At 44.9% G+C, this 15608-nt stretch overlaps 1 protein-coding gene across 2 annotated transcripts in view; it reads right to left on the minus strand.

Annotated features, from left to right (window-relative positions):
• The window catches only part of gas7b (growth arrest-specific 7b), a 40898-nt gene that overhangs the window by 8294 nt on the left and 16996 nt on the right, over positions 1-15608 (minus strand). For both annotated transcript variants that reach the window (XM_040176896.2, XM_040176895.2), the window contains exons 5-11: positions 12514-12567; positions 10982-11071; positions 6958-7073; positions 6708-6782; positions 2720-2798; positions 1312-1440; positions 190-313 (exon numbers count right to left, since the gene is read on the minus strand). In XM_040176896.2, coding sequence (XP_040032830.1) covers positions 190-313; positions 1312-1440; positions 2720-2798; positions 6708-6782; positions 6958-7073; positions 10982-11071; positions 12514-12567 — 667 coding nt within the window. The remainder of the gene's footprint in view (positions 1-189; positions 314-1311; positions 1441-2719; positions 2799-6707; positions 6783-6957; positions 7074-10981; positions 11072-12513; positions 12568-15608) is intronic.

Consider the following 15608-nt stretch of genomic DNA (forward strand, 5'->3'; position numbering starts at 1 on the left):
GTGGTGTACAAACACAGCCCCACATGGTCGGTAGCTTAGCATCCAGCTAGCTCCCCCTCCTTATCTCACACACACACACACACAGTTCAGAGCTTGTTGGTGCTCTTGGCTTCCTTAAACAACAAACACCTGAGTGACATTGTGACCCCACGGTAACCCTGCAGAGTGACCTTTGACCCTAGCTCTGACCTGCTTGAGTGGATTTCCTGCGGGCCTTCTTGATGTCTTCTTCAAACTTGCTGCTGAGTTTCATCTCCAGTTGCTGACTCTTCATCTCCAGCTCTTTCTGTCTGTCAGCCAGAGCCTTGCGGGCCTGTCAGAGGTACAGTGAGTCACAGACATGCTCAGATCGCACGCACTCCTATTTTCCTACTTTCAGTAAATGTCATGCTTTCATTTCTAACTTAGTTCTGATGCAGCCAAATCCAGGCCAAAAGTTTTGATCAATTGAAAAAGAAATCAAACCTGAAAGTTGGTGTTTTTTGGTTGAATTTTTCAATGTTAAATTGAAAAAAAGTTAGATTTTACATTTTCAAATTCAATTTTTTTTTTTCGAATTTCAGACCTTTAACCCAGATCAGGCATTGGGGGCGTGGCATAAAGTGAGAGGGGCGTGTCATCAGGAGTGAGAGCTTAACATAGAATATTGTAAATCTTTCTGAACCGCATTGCCTTCAGGAAACGTCGGCTCTGTGACGATGATGAATCCACACGTTCTATACACCATGTTCACGTCTCATAGTTCTTAGTTTGGACCCAACACGGATCGCAGAATCCATTCATCCCAGATCGTACTACTCAACAACCCAATTTGAGCGTCTGAAGTTCCTCACTGTGAGCGCAGCGATGGCGTCCCACCCTCTCACCTCAATATGTAATCTAGCAATATAAACCCGAAATATAGAAACAATCAAACTCATTCCGATCAGGGCCAAAAGTCTGAGTGAAAATAATAATTGAAACTTGAATAAAATAGATTTGAATCAACTGAAATATATATTTATATTTGAGGTCAAGTGACGTATTAAAATAAATATATTAAAAACAGAACTGAATAAAAATGATATTTTACCCAAAAAAACACTGTTGAATCTTCAGATAAATTGAACCTGAAGGTTTTTTCAGAAACCACTTTCAGGGGCAATTTTCTTCTAAGAAAAGCAGTAAACATTCGAGTGATGCGAAACGGCTGTCTGCTTATGTAGATGTGGAATTTTAATCATCAGCAAGAGGCTTCATGAAATGCTGCTGCCATATGAGGACGTAACCGTGCTACCTCACAGCTGTTCATCTGCATGTGTTGGTGAGTACCTTCTCCACCGCTGCATAGCGACCAACCAGTTGCTTCCGTAGGTCAGCGATGTGATGGTCAAACCTCTTCATGTCCTTCTTAAAGTTCTCCCTGAAGGCCAGAAAAGGCTTCTCCACTTCACTCTGGAGCTGCTCAAAACAAAGAACACCAATAATTCAGCGCTGACCTGCATTCCATCATATAAGGTCATAGAGACCTCATAGTGAAGCTCAGGCAGGCCTGTTGGCGAGGAGGCCACCGGGCTTTAGACCAACGTTTACATTGTTTACAACTTCCAGGTCCGTCATGTGATGCCATTGGGTCCAGAGGACTATTCCCCATAAACTCATACAAGGAGACAGACGTCTTACCAACCAATTGACCAATTTATCTCAACATTGCTTGGCTTCCTCTCAGATTTGTAAAATTGAAGTGAATGTGAATAACACGCAATATGACATCTTATGTGACAAGCTGATACTGTTTTTGAAATGAGAACCTTGTGGTTCGTTCTATGATCCTAATAAGCAATGTGGTGTTTTGTCCCAGCCGTCAGAGGTGAATGAGAGCTACAGCTCCCTGTTGCAGTCGCATTGGAAACAATTATTCGAAGCTCATTTCCACTCAGATCCTTCCCTCTCACTCAACAATCTACAGCTGTGCCGCACATCTGTGCCGCACATCTGTGCATCTCTGGAGGATCACATCACCGGCTCCACTTGACCTCCTGACCTGGCTATTCTTGCTTCTGCACTTAATCCACCAATGAAGAGCAGTTCCCCTTGTCAGAGGTCAGAGGTCGAGGTGAAACCTTCACTTTCTCCATGAAGAAGAAGCTGAAAACACTGTGTTGTGTTTCAGCCCTCAGAGTCCTCAGGAAGCACATCATTCACACACTGCTACCGGAGCAGCGTTGGGGTGGAACCGCTGGGTGATGTATTATATTAGGTATGGACCGTTTCATACAGTTTTGTTTGAATTTGAACAATTTGAATGAGCTCCTCACAGACGAGGTTCTACAAAACATCTGTGCTGGGGAGAATTCCAAATAAAGATGTCAAAACACAATTTCTATACAATATGCAACGAGGAAAATGGAATGAGGTGACCTTGATACATTTTCACTTTTGTATTTTTCATCCGTTTAAGTTATTAATATTTAAATGAACCTTACAGCTAAAAATGTCTTGTTGCAGCCAAATTTAGTTGAGTGTGCAGCCGTCAAATGGAGCAAAGTCAATGCCAAACTCAGAGTGGAAACCAACAGATCCTCAGCAGCGCAAATAACTGAGCATGACGGAACGTACAGTGGGCTGCAAATAAAACCACAAGGAGCCTCGATATGTACAGCATGAGCATACTATTGTGTGTGTGTGTGGGCATCAAGCAGCTGGCTGTTTACAAAGGAACAAAAGTGTGACAAATGACCTTTGAGGAGAACTTTAGGTGAACCTCAGCTTCATCTGCAAGGCTCTTCTTCAGCTGGGCCCAAGCCGCCCCCAGAGTCCTGAGAGCAGATAACAGGGAGGCTGTTTAACATCGTGCACAAGAGAGGACCACACATACTTTTACATGAAGAATGCAGTAAAAGCACAACGTGCCTCCCTCTCAAACACACACACACACACACACACACACACACACACAGATGGGCTTCGTTGAGGTTACGTTCACAGTGAATGTGGAGAGCTGAGCTGCAGCTCCACAGACAGTTCAACAGGTGATTAGGATGTACAGGACATGCGATATATAATAGTTAATGATTGATCATTAGCATTGAGGCAGGAAGCTGGTCAAACAAGCATCCAGCAGGAACACAGGCTCTAGCTTCAGGACATGTGAGGACATGTGAGGACCTGTGAGGACCTGTGAGGACATGTGAGGATGTTCCTGACTGTACAGTCTGCCACACGTCAGAAATGTGTCTAAAAGTTTGATCTTACAATCAAAATGTGAACTAGTTTCATGTCTTGTTAACCTGTTGAAAAATGAAATACGGGACATTTTACAATACAATGAAATAATGTTGACCACGTAATTGCAATTTCTTTCTTCTACAAATATTGTTCACACATTCAGGTCCAAATGTCTCCAGTTCCATAAAGCCAATGTCAATGCGCTGCCAATGAACACCTCACTGAGGACGGCCAGGTGAGAGACTTGTAAAGCAGAATGTGTGTTTGGGTCTGAGAAACTGGAGGAGGGGAAATTGGAGTGATTTGGCCGATTAGCACGTCAACCTCTCTTTTGACTCATCACAGCCAATTGGATCCGAGCGCCAGCTCCCTCAGCCACTCCCAATCCAAGACGTAGAGCGGAAAATGACGCTTGACAGTGAGTTTGGCTTTGAAAATCCCCCCTTGTCTCCCTAACTGGAGCGAAAGGAGGAAAGAATCTCTGTGAGTGGTACAAGATGCAGTCGTGATGCGTGTTACAAGTGAGCAGCACTCGTGATTAATATCATTTGGGTGCTTGGTAGAGAGAAATGTTACGTATGTCAGCGTATTCGGCATTGACTGCGCCAGCGTCACGTTTTGTTGTATAAGTGGTAAGTGTACATGTCGCTGTGTGTATCATTCATGGACACATATTCTGTTGGAGCACTTTCAAAGGGATAAGTGGAGCTCGTAGCTAAGACTCTGATGTTGCTCTGGGTAAGAAGCATTCTTATATTTGTCAATGATCAGTACAGAATTGTCGGGCTGCAACTTGGTTCTGGCTTGGTTCTGTAACCAAATTGGAGAATCCCCGGTCCAACAGGCCGGGCCACCTATCTTGAACTTAGAGTTCAAGATAGACTTCATTAGCATTTTCTGCCATTTCCTCACTTAGTTCAACAGGAATGATGCAGTGGTACCAAACAAATGGTCATTTCATGATAAAGAGACGGCTGGTTCTGGGCCGGCCCGATAGTAGGAACTGGCCAACAAAACATCAATTGTTCCTTCTGACAGCAGAGAGAATAATGAAAGTATTGTGTTGCACGTTTCTGCCTGTGGGCATTCTGAGCCTGGTGGCATCATCTGGATTCTATACGGGACAATTCCATCCCACTCTACTCCTCCATCCCCATGCCTATAGGAACATGAGCCTGTAAACACTGCTGGGGGAGGGGGGCCAAGCTGAAGCAGGTCTGCACGTCTGCCCACTTTCTCAGATTTATATAAATGTTGGCTGAACAAACTTGTAATCTTTTAACTGACGCGAGCCTGTGAAGCTGTGAAGCTGTTCTTGGTTGGTCAAATTAGGGCTGACATTATTGAAAATAACCTCAGGACTTTTACACATGAAACTGGCGTCTTCTGGAATCTCTTGATAAAGACGAGTCTAATAATGGCATCCTTACAAATCACAACTCCGTCTCGTTATGCTTGTCCTTAGCCGCCCGGGCACCGCTCAGCTTCCTAGACAGTGTAACAATAGACAACAAGACTGCCGTCTTGTTGTCTATTGTTACACTGTCTACTGTCTCGCACCAACCGAAAGACAAATTCCTTGTATGTTTGACATATTTTGGCAATAAATGTTTCCTGATTCCTGATTGTGGAGATCTCCCTCCATGAATCAGAGGCCATCCGGCGTCCTCATAGTCCGCCAATGACGGCTTGTACAAGCGCTCATATTTAAAAGCTCTTCAATCTGATCCGTTCTCTCGTAAACATCGTTTTAATAATGGCCGTATTGTGCTGTGAAACCCGAAATGTGAGACTGCGTAAAGGACGTAGTTAGCAGATCAATCACAGCGTCGAGCTGGGCTACATGACGCAAGCTAGCTTTTCTGTTGGCGCTCCCTTTGACTACAGGTCTACACTAAGGTTAGCTTCCACTTTCAGTCAGACAAGCTTAAGACTTTCCTCTCTGATAACGCTTATAGTTAGTTAAGCTGCTATAGGCCCAGACTGCCGGGGACTTCATAGGACACACCGAGCTCCTCTCCCTCCTTTCGCTCTCGCTCTCCTTCTATAAGAATTCACATCTCATTAATGCACATCACTAATTCAGCTTCTTCCATGGAGTATTTATGCTTTTTCGCCTCACAGGTTTCCATGGATCATGGTTCCATCTGGGTCCTGTTCCTGCTGACACCTGCTGCTGCTATCATCATCATTATTAATATTAATCACATTACTATTACTGTCATCATGAGTCATTGCCAATTTCTCTTGTGCCAACGTGAGAGTTTTGAGACAGAGGATGTCGTATGTGTACAAACTGTAAAACCCTCTGAGGCAAATTTGTAATTTTTGATTTTGGGCTATAAAAAATAAAATGAATTGAATGGAATTAGCTTAATCTTAAATGTAGCACTAAAAAAGCTACAGCTTCCTCTCGCATGCAGCAGTCATCTACAACTTGTTTTCTACAGCAGCTTTTAGCACCAGGAGGCTATTCAACCCAAGACCTGCGGCAGCCTTTATATAAATATGTATAAATACTATTCTTCTATTTAAAATGCATCCATGTAATGAACATCAGCAACATATTTTAGTATTTTATTTTTTACACAAAAGAGGTACTATGGTAATGTATAAAAGGGAAGTACTGACCACGTTGGGAAGTACTGTTTTGCTGAGATCATTTAGCAAGTTTATGACTTTTAGGTAGTTGTTCTTCCACTATACTTTAGAAATCATCATATCTGGTAATTGTCCCGACTATTAATAATCTCCCTGTGTACATTCATTAATGAGGTTTGACAAGGCGTTCACGTCTGAGCCAACCCTGTTTGATTACAAAGACTCTATAACGTGACAATAGTGTGTTTCAAAGTCAAAATGCTTTGTTTGGATAATGAAGGCAATTGTTTCCGTGCTCTGGACTCACTGCACGGGTGATTCTGCTGCAGCAGACCTGTCATAATCCCCACTGTTGCGTGACATGAGCATGGACTCTGGCCAATCCTAGTGCTGGCATGCTCCGCGGGGCGGGGAAGAAACAGTGGACTTCACAGGAAAACACGAGTTCACTTACCCAGCGGCTACTGTTGAACAGAAGCTGCAAGGTCACTTCGCAGGAAAGAATCAGCGACACGACCTCTACGGTTGATCAAGCTTTTAATAATATATCCAGATCATTTTTTAAATAATAATAATGATCCAAAAATAAATAAGGAAAATGGCTTTTAGCAGCATATTTGACCAAACCCCAAACATACACATATATTCAATTCTCACATTGAACTATAAAATGCTTTGTTTCTTTTCAGCCATGATTGTCAATCATCAGAGACTGAATCTCTAAAGCTAAACACTTATTGTTCTGCCTCTCACCTTCACCCTCAACCCTCCTGGACAGAGATATGCATTTGTATCATTACAAAATATACTATATAAATAACATAATTTCCAGCCTGCTCATCTCTAAAGCGGAAATACTTATTTTCCAAGCGCTGAAATATCGTTTTAGTGTCACTCACCCTTCCTCCTGGCTCGCTAGAGGGACCTGGGAGAGCTTGGAGAGGTTCTTGGCGTACTCCTCTTCTATCTTTATCCTGAGAAGGAAGTAGAGAGTTTCATTACCTCACAGCCTTTACACAATGTCACCGTCTCCCAGTGCGTTCCCTGTGTTGTGCAAAACAGTGATGCACATGAATAAGCAAGGGGAAGTGGTTTGTTGTAACGACAGCTTTGTGGGCCTCATATGAAGAAAGGGGAGATGGCTGATACCTTTCTCGTATGAACTCAGCCATCTCTTTCTGCATTTGTTTCCCCTTCAGCTGTTTGTGTAGAATGACCTCAAATCCTGTTATGCAGCCGTTGCCCTGGGGATCCCTCTTATCGGCCTACGGGATAAGCACAGATAGCAAACAAGACATGTATTGAATAAACAAACTTACAAACACGTCACACTGTGACCGAATTAACCGCCTGCTGCATGCTGGGAAAGAGGTTGCATTAAGGCACAATAACTCCATCGGTGATAAGACGGATTTGAAGCAGAAACACAGTGAGGTGTTTATGTTTGAGAAAGCCTTTAAAGTCGACATGAAATGAAGCCTCAGGCCGCTCTGATACTCTCATTTAACACAATCCTTCCAGCCACAAGCCCTGTAGTAAAGCTAAAAAGATCAAATGGATATTAATACTGTTGTTGAATTTGTTATGTGGACTGACATGTAACATAAATGAATGCTAACTGGAAATGTTTTGCAAATGCATGTTTTCTTTTTGAATAATCCACCTAATAAGGGATTATTGAGTTTTCAATTCATTCTACTGCCCCCGAGTAATAGAAAATAGAAAAGCCTGTTTCTAAATTCCACTGATAACTGAATAACTCGACTAGAATAACAACGACTTTGTGTCAGTATCAGTTTTAGTCAGTTAACTCAGTTAAATTAAAAGATTGAAGTAAACCTTTTTTCTGTCTGATATGACACAAACTCTTAGTTAAACCTCATTGCTCCGGAATCCCAGTTGTGCAACCGCCACACTGCCGGGACATCAGGTCTTAACTCAAATTCAAGCTGCGCTAACCAAATTTCACTATTCCTATTTCTGGTTTAAATGATTCAAAAAGATCAAATGAATGAGATCAATGCTGAAAGGCAACTGTTAAGTTACTTAAGAGCCTGTAGACATACTGATGGCCAGAAGCAGCAGGTTTGAGAGGGACTGAGCTTCCTGCTCGCTATCCGCTGTGTGGGTGTGATGCCGGGATTCCTGGTACAGGTCACGCCACAGGGCGTCCAAGACACATCAACAGAGGACAGCTAGTGATGTAATGTATCACCCTACTGCAGTGGGCACCAACTCGGCGATTGTGATCTTGCACACAGAAACGCCCGCCAGCTCCTCATAAGGACATGCAACCAAAGAATCAGCACACAGAGGCAACGGAGAGCAACTTCAGACACATTCAAATCATTGCAAATAGGGTCTCGTGTACGAACACTTTTGCGGCCACTTCAGGCGTATTCGTTCTGCAAAGTGTGCGTTACAGCACAGCGAGGTTTCTACAAACAAGCCGCACGGAGCTGAAAGCGCAGACGGTGGAAACTGAAACTGAAATCAAAGGTGACATTGCATCTCCTACTCAGCGTCCACATTCCATCGCTGCAGCTACATTCCAATGGTTGGACCAGGATCATTTCAGACAGTCACAGCATCAGCAGGGGGAATATCTCAGTCTGCACTCAGCACAAGTACACAACGCTTTGCTACAGCGCACACGTCTCCCACCACGCAAATAACACATGGACTTCTCTCTGATCCGTGATAGAAAGAGAAGGAGGTCCGTTCACGCCGCGTTTAAATGCTCGCGCTGTGCGGCGTAGTGGGAGGAGAAAGGCGCTGATCACCTGATGTAAATACGGCGTGAACTAAAGTGTCACAGCGAGCGCTCTCTGCACGCCGGCTGTGGCGCTGAGAACGCTACGTTTGCAAATGTACGTGCATGAGGGCCTGAGAACTCACATCACCCGTCTCAGAGACTACAGCCGGTCCGGACTCCGTTTCCCCTCACACCCTGAAGCATTGTGCTGACCAGCTGTCTCCGGTGTTCACTGACATCTTCAACACCTCCCTGGAGACATGCCACGTACCAGCCTGCTTCAAGGCCTCCACCATCATCCCTGTTCCCAAGAAGCCCAGGATCACAGGACTCCATGACTACAGGCCCGTCGCCCTGACCTCTGTAGTCATGAAGTCTTTTGAACGGCTAGTCCTGACCCACCTGAAGTCCCTCACCGACCCCCTCCTGGACCCCCTGCAGTTCGCCTACAGAGCCAACAGGTCTGTGGACGATGCTGTCAACATGGCCCTCCACTACATCCTCCAGCATCTGGACTCCCCAGGAACCTACGCCAGGATCCTGTTTGTGGACTTCAGCTCTGCTTTCAACACCATCATCCCGTCCCTGCTGCAGGACAAACTCTCCCAGCTGCACCGCCCGACTCCACCTGCAAGTGGATCACAGACTTCCTGTCTGACAGGAAGCAGCACGTGAAGCTGGGGAAACATGTCTCAGCCTCTCGGACCATCAGCACCGGTTCTCCCCAAGGCTGCGTTCTTTCCCCTCTGCTCTTCTCCCTGTACACAAACAGCTGCACCTCCAGCCACCAGTCCGTCAAGCTCCTGAAGTTTGCGGATGACACCACCCTCATTGGACTGATCTCTGGTGGGGACGAGTCCGCCTACAGGTGGAGTCTGACCATCTGGTGTCCTGGTGCAGCCAGAACAACCTGGAGCTCAACGCTCTAAAGACAGTGGAGATGGTTGTGGATTTCAGGAGGAACAGAGCCCCACCCTCCCCCATCACCCTGTGTGACTCCCCCGTCACTATTGTGGATTCCTTCCGTTTCCTGGGCTCCATCATCACCCAGGACCTCAAGTGGGAGCTGAACATCAGCTCCATCACCAAGAAGGCTCAGCAGAGGTTGTTCTTCCTGAGGCAGCTGAAGAAACTCAACCTGCCAAAGACGATGATGGTCCACTTCTACACGGCCATCATGGAGTCCATCCTCTGCTCCTCCATCACCGTCTGGTACGCTGCAGCCACAGCCAAGGACAAGGGCAGGCTGCAGCGTGTCCTCCGCTCTGCAGAGAGGGTGATCGGCTGCAATCTGCCGTCCGTGCAGGACTTGTTCGCTTCCAGGTCTCTGAAGCAGCTATAAAGATGGTAGCCGACCCCTCCCACCCCGGACAAAACCTGTTTGTGCCCCTTCCATCTGGCAGGAGGCTGAGGTCCATCAGGACTAAGACCTCCCGCCACACCAACAGTTTCTTCCCGTCGGCAGTCGGGCTCATCAACAGAGCCGGTCCCCCACTGCCTGACTCTGACATTCCACCGGTCACTTTCTTTCTCACTGCAAACGTCACTTTTACTTGTCACCTTCTGTTCGCTGGTGCACTTAATTTTTTATAATTTAGAAATATTTTTAACTTGAACTTTTATTCCTTTATTTTAAACTAATCCATAGCCTTATATTTTATTTTATTTTTATTTGATAAAATAAAATAAAATTTTATATTTATTGTCTTGTCGTCCATTGTCGTACTGTCTGCTGTTACGCACCAACCGCCAAGTCAAATTCCTTGTATGTCTGACTTATTATGGCAATAAATGTTTCCTGATTCCTGATCAATCACACGTTCATCCATCCTGGTAGATCAGAGGTCACTAACTGGCGGACCCATAAGCCGTCCCATCTGGACCGGTCCTAAAGCTTAAACAAATGGTGCAGCTTTGGCTTTACAGTAGTGGCTTAAAGCAAAGGCCACTCGCCCAATCGAGTCTGTGCATTTCAGGCAGGATGATTAATTGGGGAAAGCAACAATTTCAGCAGAAGTAAATGACCTTTTGAAAGGGTTGCTTTTACTTCTTTGGTTGATATTTATTCAGTCCTTGTTCCAAAAACTAAATTGTGGCAGAAAACTATCTAATCTCGTATGTAGGGATACAGCCTGTGAGTTACTTGTTTTCTGCTTATGTTTTGCCAGTCTTTACACATGTAAGACAAGATGTACAGACAAAGACCATATGCATCGTTTCTGAAAGATGAGAAGAAGCGGTTACGTCCGGGATCCTGTGTAGCAGATGTTTGACATGATTTCTGAATGAGTGTCATGAGACAAGCTGATATGATTGTAGAGTTGCACTGATTCCAGCAGCATCTGTACGGCCGTGACTCGGACTAACAGCTCATAAACACTAAAGCGATTAGGCTGCGAAATGCCACGGTGAGTTTACCCAGAAGAAGTCACAGTAGCTCCATTCGTTTGGTTTCAGCAGCTGTTGCTCCGGCAGGCATGCAGGAGACGGGAACGTCACACAGTTCATCTGACAGGGAGAGAGAACCGGAGGCAAAGGATCAGAACTCTGCTGTGACAGAACCTTCCGTGGTATTCAAGGCAGTCGGCACTCGGTTGCTCATCTCAGCCAGTAAAGCAGACATTCCTAAGGGACACTTCATGGTTGATTCACATTTCTATCTGCCTCTCCTACACTTGTGGTTCCATCAGCTCTCTATCGCAACACTCTGAACTTCTGCTCTGGCCCACAGCAATCATTTACAAAGACTGCCTTTAATTATGTTGGTGGTTAACTGCGAACTCGCTCTAGCAGTGATGTTGAATCTGTTGGCTGCACGTCTTCCTGCTGATCCGCTCTGAGGTCACACTCAGCAGGGCTGAATGGTGTGCTGCTATTATTCATTAGCCTGTAGGAAGCTGGAAGACTTACACAACGAATGCTCTGAAATCAAAGCCGATACGAGTACAGTCAAGGCTCAGGTTTCATCTCACAGAGCAAAGCGTTCAAATGCAAAACTTCTATTCGTCATGACAAGGAAAGAAGGAGAGAGAGAAAGAAGCACAATGAAAGGCACAAAAACACAAGAAGAAGTCTTCACAATAAGGACAGACACAGGCCGGGTTTGGACTCCAGGGCAAAGCTCTCCTCTCACAATCATTACAGCCAGCCGCCATGATGCTCTGTTTCAATTGAAACAACTTGATGGTTATGCTGAATACTAATCCAAAAAGGGGGCTGTGAACAATTCAACCGTAGGTCGGTTTGTAAAGCTCATGTTTTGTTTAGTTTAGTCGCTGCTGACATCCAGAGGTTGACAGCTGGAGGAGAAGCTGAGGTGAAGGCTGCTTCCATCAGCAGCCATCGCCTCAAACGAGAGGCCCAGCGGGCCTCCCCAGCTGCCGCTAACTAGCTAAGGATGCTAGGTGTAGGTGTAGGTGTTAAAAAGCAGAGCAGTCGGATCTCCAGGTTTACTCGTAATAAAGATAAATCACATGAAGATACAATATGTATAATAGGTGCATTTTAGGTGCTCAGAAATAACGTTTAAACTTAAAGACTTTTAAACTAATCAAAGCTGGCAGTGACGATTGTCTTTTCAGCGAATGAAGTAAATAATTATGTTAGCTATAAATCTGCCAGTCCTATCATAGTCCCCTATGTAAGTCTTTAGCAGCTCTCTATATACCTCAGTCCATCTGCTTACCAACACAATCAGCCTGGTTGCTACACAAGCCAAGACATGCAACACAATGGGTGGAAGCACAGAGGGATCTCAGTCCAGAGGGGATTTAACTGTAGGTCTGCTGTCCTGTGGGTTACATATATGTTGTGTATAGTCCCAATGTGCTAAATGATGTATTCTATGCATCTCATCTGGGTAATCTACACTCCTGGAAGTCACACTGGGGGGAAAAGCTGCTCCCTCAGTGTCTCTGTATGAAGCAGTTCTGCTTGGCGTCTCCACTCACCGTGACCGCGGGCTCCTTGTTCCGTTTCCTGGTGGGAGAAGGTGATCCTGGGCTCTGCAGAGGGAAGGACGCTGCATCAAAACCTCCTCGACATGCACACACACTCACACAGCAGCTTTCCTGCTCCGCTGCTGCAGCCGGTGTGTGTGTGTACGTGACTTTGTGTTTGTGTTGCTGTGCAGAGCAAAGAGAAGCATGGTGGGCTTTATCTGTGTGTGTGTGAGTGTGTGTGTGTGTGTGTGTGTGTGCCAGCTTAGAATGGACTTCTGACTGAAGGACAATGAAATATGAAGTAAGATGAAAAGTACACATCCACAAGATGAGATAAGAGAAGAATCCACAGTGAGGAACACTTATTAGATTGTGTTTGAACGCCCATGTGTGTGTCTGTGTGTGTGCAACAGAGCCATATGTTCCCATTTACAATAGAGGCAATAACTACTGGTTGTTTGGGTTGTTTGGGGCAGTGTAAAGACACATTTCCCTTCTTCTCTGCATCTTCTAAATGCACAGGCGTAACTGCGTAACCGCAGCGCTGAAAGGAGATGAACATTATACCAGGTGGGCAGAAACAGGCACGTGCACAGGTAGACTGGTGCTCAAGCACCTGCCCCTTTGCCCCGGATGAGTAAAGTGCCCCTTCAACTATTATCTTCATCCATCAATATTTAAGAATACAAACGACTCTCTCTGTCATCAATCCCCCCAAATGTGTTTTGATATCTGACCGGCATTTGTTTCCTGTTCTTGTGAGAATTCACAAGCCCCGCCCCCCTCGTGCTGGTGCAGCGCCAAGCGGCTGCAGACAGACAGGTGACGGCTGTTTGTGCAAACCCCCGACGTTGAGGATAAATTAACCACATTAGCACGCTGAAAACATTACGTCACAACTGCTCCGACGTTTCCTAAGAAATGACAAAAAACCCACGATATGCAGAGGTGTCAAGTAACGATGTACAAATACTTCGTTACTGTACTTAAGTAGAAATTTTGGGTATCTATACTTTACTGGAGTATTTCTTTTTCAGAGGACTTTTTACTTCTACTCCTTACATTTTCACGCAAATATCTGTACTTTCTACTCCTTACATTTTAATAACAAAGTAACTATAGCCTCGTTACTTCCGGCTTGTCGTAGTTCAAAAACACAAAGACAAAAAACCCATCTAGATAAATGTCGCTATGCGGACAGAGTGCTTGTGATTGTGGTTGGATGAGAAGTATAAACATTTAGCATCCAGACACCCGATTGGTTTTCTCCGCGATGCGCCGGCAGATCGGAGCGACACCGGGTGGGAAAAGTGGTCTTTGGAAAGTTGGTATTTAGCGACATGGAGCCTCCTCCTCTTCCTCACGCAGATTCCACGTAACGTTAAGTTACGTTGAGTATCTTCATGACCGTGGGTTTGTCCTAAATGTTTTATTGAGAGTCTGGCACAACACAGCGACTTGCAAGCAGCGTATTAAATAAAGTGATGTGTGTCTTAATGCGGCTTGAGAAATGAACACAAAGGGATTCTGTATTTGCTCTTGAAGCCTGAAAATACTGATAACCGGCCGCTGCCAGTTCAGTGTTTCCCATCATTATAAACAGGGGTGCGCCCCCCATGAGGTAGTAAACCTGGGGGAGACGCTGCAGTCTACCGAATCAATGCGAACAATGTGTGTGTGATTCGTGTCACTGGGAAATGGGTTGTGGTTTTATCGGTTTAAGTTAATTAGATACATTTGTTGTTGTTGTTGTGTCTTTGAATATCGCCATGTTTCCACCATCCCAACGGCAGGTCACGTGATCTGCAGGCACCTTCTGATCACATGGTGACGGACTGACGTGTTGTGTGAGCGAGGTTACACATTAAGAGTTTGTCCTTAATGGAATTTCTTACATTACTTTTACTTTATACTTTAAGTAGTTTTGAAACCAGTACTTATACTTTTACTTAAGTAAAAAGCTTGAGTCGATACTTCTACAGGAGTCTTTTTAAACCCTAGTATGTGTACTTCTACTTGAGTAATGAATGTGAATACTTTTGACACCTCTGACGACATGTGATTTCAAAGCCTCGTCCAGCTGTTTACTGATGTTTGTCATGTTTAATGAAGAGAAAGAGAGATGCAGAAAGATCGCCAGAGAATTTAAGGCAGTTTTACTGTTCTACAAATGAGGTAATTGAACGTTAATTAGTAATTAGTAATTGAACGTTAAGCTACATGGCGGTCTGGTGAGGTATATTGTGGTATATTATTAGTGTGATGCTGCTTATGCTTCAGCTCTGCCAGGAAACAAATAAAATAGATATTAGATAGCTTTATAGATATTATGTAAGTCACTCTTCTTTTTTATGCACAACATTGATTTATCGTATTTACAAAATGTGCAACATAATGCCAAGAAAAGAGACTCCAGAAGCAGAGGAGGGACCTGCAGCAGCGCGACCAATAGTTGTCATTTCTTCACAACTTCGGTGGCGATCGCCAGAAAAAGAGCCAAAACGCCGCAAATGCTCGGTTTCTGCCAGCCGCTGTAGGACACCTTCTAGCTAAAGAGGACAATTCAAGTGGACGTCATGAGTGATGTGAATGAGACGGTGACCCATCTTGCAGGGAGACCTGGGAGGTTTTCAGATGACGCACAAATAAGTGTTGATCTCCTCGCTGATCATCGACCAACTTCTCGCACTAGGCCACCAAATGTGATGTTCACAGCGCCGTGTGGCTGCTGCTATGCACTATTTCCTCTAGACTACGGAAATGAATGTGATACACAACGTATTGTGGCTACAACTATTTTCTGGCAGCTTTTAACTTCCTATTTATAGCAGCAACACCCTCGCGGTGACGATAAAGTACAGCCTCTCGTACCTTATTAAGCACAATATGGCCTTGTTTTACGTGCCTGGCCAGAAACACAACAGCACTACTTGCTTTCTCTCTGCGTGTGTGTGTGTGTGTGTGTGTGTGTGTGTACTATGGGCTCCCATGTTATCCATTATCCACTTTAGAATGTCAAAAAGGTCTCAAGTAGCCCGCAAACAGAAGAACGCAGCCTTAAAACCTTTTGCTACAGATTCAAATAATTAAAGAGTTCCAAAGCC

Source organism: Gasterosteus aculeatus, chromosome 5 (assembly GCF_964276395.1).
Source record: "Gasterosteus aculeatus chromosome 5, fGasAcu3.hap1.1, whole genome shotgun sequence".
Lineage (NCBI taxonomy): Eukaryota > Metazoa > Chordata > Actinopteri > Perciformes > Gasterosteidae > Gasterosteus > Gasterosteus aculeatus.